The following is a 10,388-nucleotide window of genomic DNA, read 5'->3' as shown; positions in this document are numbered from 1 at the left end:
TCTTCCACACCAATCTTTTATTTGCAGAGTTTTAAAAACAAGTTAGTTAAAAATATAACATGGAGGGGGAAGTCACTCAAGTGAAGCCACCTGATTGAGCCAGGACTCCATCAGAACACGCTCTGTCTGGCTCCAGCATCGATGGTGGTGGCGGTGGCGATGTTTTGGTGGCAGCCCTCCCCATGTCTTCTATGCAAAGTGGGGAAGGAAAGGTTCTGAAGCCAAGGAGTACCGAAGGCCTTTAGAAACAGGCATGTCAGTGGGAAAAGGGGAAGTTCTCTCTTTAAAAAAAATACTATACATATATATATATATATATTAGGTATAATCTCTATGGAGATCACTCAATTCATTAGGGATACGTGCAAGAGCCAGAAGCTCTCTCTCGTTACCCTAGTGTGCTCCTGCTGGATCCATTGGCTCATAGGTCATGCTGGGATTTGGTTGCTTTTTTTCCCAGGGTGGGAGGCTGGCATAGACATGTCATGATGTGGTTAGAAAAATCCTAGGAGAGAAAATACAAGATTTTCTGGCATTTGTAGTCTTAACAAAAAAAAAAAAGGAAGAGACTGAATTTATCCCACCGGAGCTATAAAAAACAAAGGGAAAAGGACAGCTTAACTAACTTTCTGTTTTTATTTCTTACCCTTAAGTCCTGATCCACAAACCCTGACCTGGACCTCTCCCCTTGCCTTTCCCAACCCTCGTTCATAAGGAAGTTCTTGCTGGGAAAAACAACCCAACAGAGAATAAGAACCCAAATGGCTAAAATGATTCTTGATGCAAAGGAAAATGACATTATCTAGGAATGATCCAAGCTCCTCTCCTTTGTGGTCTGAATTTGGTCCTCCTTTTTCTTGTTCTTATTTTTTTTAGCTCTTATCTTCTTAGTATCATTTCTAAGACAGAAGATGAGCAAGGACTAGGCAATAAGGGTTAAATGACTTGCCCAAGGTCACACAGCTAGGAAGTATTTGAAGACACTTTGAACCCTCTGGACTCTAGGTCTGGTGCTTTATCCACTGTACTACCTAGCTGCCCCACCCACCCACCTACCTACCTACCTACCTACCTACCTACCTACCTACCTACCTACCTACCTACTACCTTCCTTTTAGGGGAAATCAAACATCATTAATTGTCAATGAAGACAGGAATTCAAAAAGAATAAAAACGCACCTCCAATAGACAAATAGTCAAAAGAGTTACAATTTACAAAAGAGGAAACACAAATGCTAAACAAGCATAAAAAAAAATCAAAGGGAAAAAAGTGAATTAAAACAACCTTGAAGGGGGCAGCTGGGTGGCTCAGTGGATTGGAGCCAGGCCTAGAGATGGGAGGTCCTGAGTTTAAATTTGGCCTCAGATACTTCCTAGCTGTATGATCCTGGGCAAGTCACTTAACCTCCATTTCCTAGCCTCTTCTGCCTTAGAACCAATACACAGTATTGATTCTAAGATGGAAGGTAAGGGTTGTAAACAACAAAATAAAACAAAAACAACCTTGAAGTACTATGCAGCAGCAATGTAACACTAGTTGACACAATTAATTTTAAAATCTCCATGTTGGCATGGCCCTGGAAAAACAGCTTATGGTCACATACAGTGGCAAATGTTAAATTGCCAAAAACTTTCTTTAAAGGGCCCTGATAACAAATTATAAAAATTACAAAAACAATCATATCCTTTGATCCAAATACTGGAACTATATCCTGAGTTCTTAGTAAGGAAAAAAGAGGTGAAATATATATGTGAGGGAATATCTAGGTGGCCTAGAGATGGGAGATCTTGGGTTCAGATCTGACCCCGGATACTTCCTAGCTGTATGACCCTGGGCAAGTCACTTAACCCCCATTGCTTTGTTTTTACCATTCTTCTGCCTTGGAGCTAATGCATAATATTGATTCTAAGATGGAAGCTACGAGTTAAAAAAAGATATATGACACCAATTTATAACTGAAAAAATAAATTGGAAAGAACTTGAATGCTCAGAAATTGAGTAAGGGCTAAATAAAAATTATGGTATGATTTGGGTTAAGTTAATATGATGGAATGTGACAATCAGCTTGGTTAGGATGTAAGCCTAAGGAGGGGGGGTGGGGGGGGGTGGAGCTCATGCTAGCTCCAAGGACACCCACGCTGATGGACGAGGAAGTTCAGGGACCCCAGAGGAAGTGACCCCAGGAGTTGCCTAATGCCCATAATATGCCCAACTGCATGGATTCAGGGGGCAAAGAGTAGGTTTAAGGTTTAAACACACAAGAAGGCAGAGTAAACGCCTGGGCGCCCTCCTGCACCTCTCTGGCCTCTCTCACTGTCTCCACAGGCCCCAGCATCTAACCAGGGGACGGGGAGGGGGGAGAGAGACCCAGGACCCGAGGACACTCTTTGCCAGCAGTGTCCCCCAGGGCCCGGAGAAGTGAGCCAGAGCCTGTACGCTTGAGCTCGTGAGACGTACACAGGATGGGAGGACTGCTCGTTACCTGTTATTTAGTTCCTCTCCATCTACTTGTTTAACTTTCTTTTTCTGTAGAGGAAGAAAAAGAGAAGCACATGAATGGTGGAAAGACGGAGGGGCAGGCCTTCTGGGTGGCTGATGTCGACAGCGGGAGCATGCAGAGCCCACAGGCCAGGGCCAGGACGACGGGCAGAAGGATCATGTCTTTGGAGGATGAGGCGAAAGGCTGCACCCTCAGGCAAACTCAGGACCCTCAGAAAGGCAGCAGAAGCAGAGAGGAATGAAGGGGGGTCGGCATCGCTGGTGCAGAAGGCTCTGTATTACATGCGGGGCATGGCTTGGAGCTTCAGCTCTGACTGATCCAGAGCACTCTCAGAGGAGGCGCCTCATCTACATCTTTAGCCTTCCCGAGAGCCATGGAATCAAACTCATTAAATACAGGGATTCCTGCTGGCTAGATGACTTAGAAAACTATTAACACCATTTGGTTCTATTATATTTTACCTTCCATTTTAGAATCAATACTATGTATAGGTTCTAAAGCAGAAGAGTGGCAAGGGCTAGGCAATGGGATTAAGTGACTTATCCAGGGTCACTCAGCTAGGAAGTGTCTGAGTGAAGTGTGGCACCCAGGTCTTCCAATATCTAGGCCTGTCACTCTATCCACTCTGCTACCTAGCTGTCCCTCCCAATTACACTTTAATATGGCAGCTAGGTGGTACCTTGGAAAGAATGCCAGGGTAGGAGTCAGGAAGATACCTTCTGAGATCAAACATGGCCTCAGTTACTTCCTAGATGTGTGACCCTGGGCAAGTCACTTGCCCCCATTGCCTAGCCCATACTGCTCTTCTACCTTGGAACCAATGCATAGTATTGATTCTAAGAAGGTAAAGGTTTAAAAATACCGAAAACAACTTTATTGTGAGAAGAGGTCCATAGGTATCACCAGATTGCCAAAGGGCTCTGGAACAAAAAGGAGGTTAGGGAGTTTTGGTCCAGTGGAAAGTATACTGGGATCTGCAGCCAAGAGACCTAAATGAGAGACCTGCCTCAAACATTCACTCTATGGGTGACCTAAGTCACTTCCCCTCTCTCAGGAGTTGTTTCCTAATCTGTGAAATGGGAATGCTACTGCTGACACTCTCTACACCTCATAGGGCTATGATAAAGAAAGAGCTCTATGTGCATGTGAGTTATTGTGATTAAAATACAAGTAGCATTTGAAAGAGTTTCCTCTCTTGGAATTCCCTAAACCAATGAATTCATGGGTCTAGTCTAAAAAATAAAATAAACCAGGGATAATGATACTCATACTACAGATTGCATGCGGATATTGTGAGAGCTAAATGAGAGAGTAGGTATAAAGAAAGGTTGCCTATAATTACCAGCAGGGTAGAGCTACACACCACACCTGTGTTTTCCCACTAACAGAGCTAAAAAGTGAATCAGCCAAAGGAGTGTGGTGAGGATGGTGTGAGGAGGTGTGGACAGAATTGGAGTCTGAGGATCCTGGCTCACATCCCAGTTTTCTTATTTACTACCTGTGTGAGGACCCTGGTCAAATCACTCCCTCTAAATTGCCTCAGTTCCCCTTTCTGTAAATTACCAAGGGTGAGTCTCATGACTTCTTTGACATGATTCCAGTTTAAAAAATGGATCCTATTATGCCCATTTATGTGTTACTGCTCAATCCCAGAGCCTACCTTTTTCTTTTCTTTCTTAAGGGATACTGAGGCAGAGTCAGGATCTTTGGAAATGGATTTCTTTTTCTTCTTCTTCTTCTCATCCTTTTTGTCTTTGTCCTTTTTCTCTGGAAATAAGAGAAGGGGGATTCTATAAATAATGGGTATTAGAACTGCTAGAATGTGAGAAGGACAAGGTAAGACCCTGGGCCAGAAGGGTAAGAGGTAGTTTTAGATTCAACCTGGAATCCACGTCTCACCACATTCTATGGCTGCTTAGAAATCTGACGAGGTACAGGGGAAGGCTTCCAGGACTGTATTGTATAAAGAGACACTGGACGGTGTGCCCTGATATACACAACTTTGGGCAATTCATATCTTTCTCTAGGCTGGGAAAAGAATGCAGCTACATATATGGCAAACAAGGCATCCCCAGTTCTGACATCCTGCACAGGTGCAGGTCTCAAGCACTGCCCTCTCCCCCAGGATTTGCCAAAATCAGTGAAGTTCAAGGATCTATTATGTGGATCATTTTGATTCTGCAGAGGATTAAAAAAAACCCAACAAAATCCATCCCTTCTATCTTAGAATCAATACTGTGTTTTGGTTCTAAGAAGTAAGAACTGAGCTATAGAGGTTAAATGACTTATCCAGGGTCACACAGCCAGGACGTGAATGAAACCAGATCTGAAACCAGGTCTTTCCAATCCCACACCTGGCTATCCACTAAGCCACCTAGTTGTTCCCTTTGCCCAGGATTTTCACAAGAGTCCACATAGAATGAGTGGCCACGACCTGGCTTCGATCTACTATAAGAAATGGGAAAGGACAATCTGGCAGCAAAGACTCCTTGGTGAGTCCCACCATTTGGAAGCTAGCAGTCAGGAACACCAGGTTTGCTCCATGTTCCTGCAGGATCCCAGAGTATATACTTTACATGTTGAATCTAGGGACTTACTCTTGTCAGATTTCTTCTTGTGCTTCTTCTCTTTTTTGGGCTTGGTATCTGGGGCATCTCCATATTCCTTCACTGAGATCACGTTTCCTTCTGGCTTTTCTTTCTTCTTCTTGGAGCTCTGAACCTCCTTTGGCTTCTTTTCTTTAGCATCACCACTTGCTTTCTCCCTTTTCTCCTCCTTGGGGGAAGCAGGGGTCTTTTCTTGTAAAGCCTCTCCTTCCTTGGGCTCTTCGCCCATCAGTTTCTTCTTCTTGTTCTTGGGGGCCTTAGCAACAGGACCTTCCTCAGTTAGCTTTCGTTTTGATTTGGACTTCTTTCCCTTGGCTAACTTTGGGGATTCAGTATTCTTCTTCTTCTTCTCTGGTAGGTCAGTAAGCATTCTTAGTCTAAAGGCCTTGGACTTAAAGAATGCATCCTCAAACCCTAAGTTCTCAATACAGCCTGAGCTCTGGAGCTGAACTAGAGAAGGGAGGTTGGAAGGAGGCTTTGTTCTTAGGAGACTCTCACAGATGTCCACCTCTTTGGGGGAGGAAGGTTTATAATCGACTGCTTCTGGCTTGGACCCTTTTTTAGTTGCCTGAAGTTTGGAAACTGAGGTCTTTGAATCTCTCCCTGGAGATCAGAAAAAAAGATAAAAAAATTAGCGTCACAGACTCTGTAATGAGCCAGCGTATGTTAGGCTTTTCATCTGATTTGCTTTGAAGGTCAATTTATACACGATACCCAGGCCAAGACTCAGGAAGTTAGGGGCAGCTAGGTAGCACAGTGGATAAAGAAAGGGCCAGACCTGGGGACAGAGGGTCTTGGGTTCAAATGGGGACTCAGACATTTCCTAGCTGTGTGACCCTGAGCAAGTCATATAACCCCAATTACCCAGCCCTTACCATTCTTCTGCTTAGAATTGATACCAAGTACTAATTCTAAAACAGAAGGTGAGGGTTTAAAAATAATAAAAGGACATCAAGTTTCTCTGATAAATATTTCTCAACTATATAGGGAGCTGAACCAAATTTATAAAACTAAGAGGCATTCCATAATTTATAAGTAGTCAAAAGATAATAGCCATCAGATTGGCTAGTATGACAGAAAAGTAAGATGACCAGTGCTGGAAGGGATGTAGAAAAATAAGGACACTAATATGTTATCAGTAGAGTAAACTGGTCTATTCGAGAAAAATTTAGAATGATACCCAAAGGGCCATAAAATTGTGCTGGTCCTTTGACTCTGAAGTACCACTAGTAGGTCTATTTCCCAAAGGGATCTGAGAAAAAGTAAAAGGAACTATATGTATGAATATTTTTGTGATGGAAAAGAAATTTGATGCAAAGTGAAGTGAGCAGAACCAGAGACCATTGTACACTAATAGCAGTACTGTAAGGATGGTCAGTTGTGAAAGATTTAGTTCCTCTGATCAAGACAATAATTGGAGACAATTCCTAAGGATTTATGAAGAAACATGCTATCTCCAGAGAGAGAACTGATGATGAACTGGGTACAGAACAAAGCATACTTTTTTCACTTTGTGATTTTTTTTTTGGGGGGGGGGAGGCAACAAGGCTGATATGAAAATCTATTTTGCATGTCTTCACATGTATAATTGATATTATATTGCTTGGATAGGGAAAGAGTGTTAGGGAGGGAGAGAACTTGGAACTCTAAATTTAAAATTTGAAAACGTAAAAAATAATTAATTAAACAAATAGCTTGCTAGCTAGCTAGCTTACTAAAGGAAGTAAGTTCCTTGTGAAAATGGACTCTTTCATTCTTTGTAGTTTTATCCCCAGCAATAATGCCTGGCACAGAACAGGGGCTTAACACATAAATTCTCCCTGATTGATGGTAATTTTATAGGCAACTCTCGGATGAGGGAGTTCTATCATTTTATTTCATTTTAAACCTTTACCTTCCATCTTAGAATCAATACTGTGTTTTGGTTCCAAGGCAGAAGAGCCATAAGGGCTAGGCAATGGGGGTTAAGTGACTTGCCCAGGGTCACACAGCTAGGAAATGTCTAAGGCTAGATATGAACCCAGGACCTCCCGTCTCTAGGCCTGGCTCTCAATCCCTATGCCACATAGCATATGCCACGGTAGCACCCCCCTGCTATCTGCTATAGGAACTATTAAGCCCCTTGCTATAGTTGCTAGTAATTGCAGGAAAGGGGGTTCCAGGCTAATGGCTTTGATTAATCTCTCTTCCAGCATAGACCCTATACTTACCAGTTTCGTGAGGCTGTTCCACTTTCTGTTTCTCCTTCTCAGAGTCCCCACTCCCCTCCTGGGGTCTTCCTTTGGAAGATGCTTGCAGAGCTGGGTCTGCAGAGACAACTCTCGTAATTCCTTGCTTGGCAGGCATCTTCTCGAGCTGAGCATTGATGGATGTGGGGAGAGATGGCCTGGGAAATTCGTAGCCTGAAAGTATAGACTGAAAAAATATATCATGTTACACAGGGATCAGAGTGGGGTCAGGGTTGTAGCAGAAGTCACAGAGTTTGTGTCCCGCCTATCCCCTGGTGCCAAGCTCAGAGAGAGGCTTAGAGGGCACAGAGCTGGCCCCCCAAGGCTGTATAGTTCCATCCCTTCATCCCAAGGATCAGGAAATTGTTTCTCAGAGAAGGGGAGTGACTTGTTCAAGTTTACACAGGTAGGGAGTAGCAGAGCCAGGATCTAATCCACATCCTCTGACTCCAAATCCATTCTATGAAAGCTGCCTCTTGCGTCCAGTTTTTGGAAGAGAAAGGGCAGGGCCATCTCCTGTGATTTCCCTTTGTTGCTCTTAGTCATTTTTTCAGTTGTGTTCAATTCTTCATGACCCTATGGGGTGGGATTTCTTGGCAGAGATATGGAGCGATCTGTTATTTCCTCCTCTAGCTTATTTGACAGATGAAGAAGTTGAGGCCCACAGGGTAAAGTGACTTAGCAAGGGTCATACAAAAAAAAAAGCTGGATTTGAGCTCAGAAAGATGATTTTTTCCTGACTTCAAGTCCAATCAATCTCTGGACTTTTTCTCTTATGTTTATACACCTCAGTAGCTATGAATTTTAGATTTCACATCACTTCCTCTTACTGGACTCTCTTTGGTGAGCTTGGGGTCTCTCGGAGTCGCTGGGTTCGAATATTGGTGTGGCTCATTGCAGTGTTTTTGGCATCTTGGCTGGGTCAGGTGAGGCATCTTCCCTGAGCTCTCTCAGAGTTTAGGATGATTCCTTTTTTTCCTTTACCTTTCCTAAATCGCCATCCTTCTAGGAGGCCCCTCATCTTGGAGGAGGCCTTGTGGCTGGAAGGTCTCTGAACTCCCCTTGGCTCAGGCTAGGCTGGAGAAGTCTTATACCCCTTTCCCTCTCTCTTCTTCTTAATTCCTTCCCTCTATATTAATTAAACCACCATAAAAATTCCCAAACTGACTTGAGTATTTTTATTGGGATTTGAATTAATTCCTGATGACCATAAGGATAATATATTAGTCAAACCCCCTAAATTTATCCCTTACATAGCAAAGCTTGATAATTAAAAATCAAGTGCTTCCTCTTACAATAAAGATATCAGAAATATAGTGTGGTCAAGAAAGTATAGTTTCAGAACAGTTTACATAAACTCCGATAAATAAAAAGATAATTGTGATAATAATTCTCAGTTTTTCACTGGTGTAGATACTCCTTCCTTGATTTTACTATAACACCTTTGTATATCATCTTTGCAAGATGTTAGATGAAAAAACCTGGGGCCCATCTTCTAATGATAGCATCTCCAAACTGTCCTACAGGTGAAGGACACCAATTCCATCCCCCTTGTGGCAGGGTTAACATAGCCTTTGAAAATCTAGGGTTGGGGGCAGTTGGGTGGCTCGGTGGATTGAAAGCCAGGCCTAGAGATGGGGAGGTTTGGGGTTCAAATCTGGCCTCAGACACTTCCTAGCTGGGTGACCATGGGCAAGTCATTTGATCTCCATTGTTTAGCCCCTAGCACTCTTTTGCCTTGGAACTAATACACAGTATTGATTCTAAGATAGAGATTAAAAAAAAAAGAATAAAAAAAGAAAATCCATGGTTATCCCTATTCTACCATGAGGCATCAAAGCAGGATTTTAATAGAGGAATAATACATATGCACTCATAGATTTTAGTGTTCAAAGTGTTTTGCTCACAAATACCCTTTCGGGTAATAAAGTAGTTGTTCGTCTATTTCATATATGAGAATATTAAGCCTCATTAAAAAAGTGAGTTCTTGTTCAAGGTCACACTAGTTAGTAAATGCCTGGATTTAAATCCAAGTCTTGTGGCTCCCAATCTTTTTTTTTTTCTAACCATTAACTTCTGTCTTAGAATCAATACTACATAGTAAGCGACTTGTCCAGGATCACACAGCAATGGAGTATATGAGGTCTAGCAGCCCCCTAATATTTAAAAAAAGAAAAACAAAAAAAACTTTAGTTATTTAAATATTTCCAAATTACAGGTAAAAACACCCTCTAACATTAATTAAAAAAAAAATTGAGTTCCAAATACTCTCCCTCCTACTCTTTCCCCTACACATTATGAAGACAAGCAATTTAACATGAAACATGTGAAGTCACAAAAAACATATTTCTATACTAGTCATGGCTCCCAATCTTGCCAGCTGAGTACACTCTGTCACCCAACCACAATTAGAAGGCTCTGAGCATCGTGAGGTACAATGCACTCACCCAGAGCCAGCTGTCTCTCTCTAGTTTTCATGATTTCCACGGAGGGAAGATCCAAGTACATGGTGCCTCTCCATTCCCATCTTTGTTAGTGGGGAAGAGGGGCTCTGTAGGAAATGTGCTTTGTAAGCCTTTCAAAGCATTGGTCATTATGACTGGAGATGAGTGTAGGGGAGGCGGAGCTGATGAAGACCCCGGGACTGTTCCACAGCTACTCTATACTCTAGTATTTTGCTATTAGATGCCTAGGGCACTGACCAAATGCCACGATCCACTTGCTTTAGTCTTAGCTGTTCACAATTACTATTGAGCTAACGAGAACATACAGAGGACACATCTGTTGCTCAAGCTGAAAAGTCCTTGTTTGTCCTAGATATATGAACAGTCAGGCATGGTGCTAGATGCCCTGTAACATCTGCTACTGAGATAGGTTGAGGCTGGCCTATCGAATGAACTCAGACATTTTGAGCTGTGGTAGAACTAAAGCCAATTTGGGCTCTGCATCCATTTGCTAAGTCCCTAGGAGCAGAGGAGCCATCAGACCCAGGTCAAACATGGAGCCAGGTAAAGCTGGGTGGATCAGAGGTGTGATGGCGCCTACACTTCTGG

General features: G+C 42.8%; 1 protein-coding gene across 16 annotated transcripts in view; it reads right to left on the bottom strand.

Moving 5' to 3' along the window:
• The window catches only part of TCOF1 (treacle ribosome biogenesis factor 1), a 98,176-nt gene continuing 87,788 nt past the window's right edge, over positions 1-10,388 (bottom strand). For all 16 annotated transcript variants that reach the window (XM_056811472.1, XM_056811460.1, XM_056811464.1 and 13 more), the window contains 5 exons: positions 7,318-7,522; positions 5,099-5,710; positions 4,162-4,268; positions 2,484-2,527; positions 1-505 (listed from right to left, as the gene is read on the bottom strand). In XM_056811472.1, the coding sequence (XP_056667450.1) occupies positions 484-505; positions 2,484-2,527; positions 4,162-4,268; positions 5,099-5,710; positions 7,318-7,522 (990 nt within the window). In that variant the 3' untranslated portion in view covers positions 1-483. The remainder of the gene's footprint in view (positions 506-2,483; positions 2,528-4,161; positions 4,269-5,098; positions 5,711-7,317; positions 7,523-10,388) is intronic.

Source organism: Monodelphis domestica, chromosome 1 (genome assembly GCF_027887165.1).
Source record: "Monodelphis domestica isolate mMonDom1 chromosome 1, mMonDom1.pri, whole genome shotgun sequence".
Lineage (NCBI taxonomy): Eukaryota > Metazoa > Chordata > Mammalia > Didelphimorphia > Didelphidae > Monodelphis > Monodelphis domestica.
The sequence above is the reverse complement of the archived record's forward strand: the minus strand, read 5'-3'. Positions and strand labels throughout refer to the sequence as shown.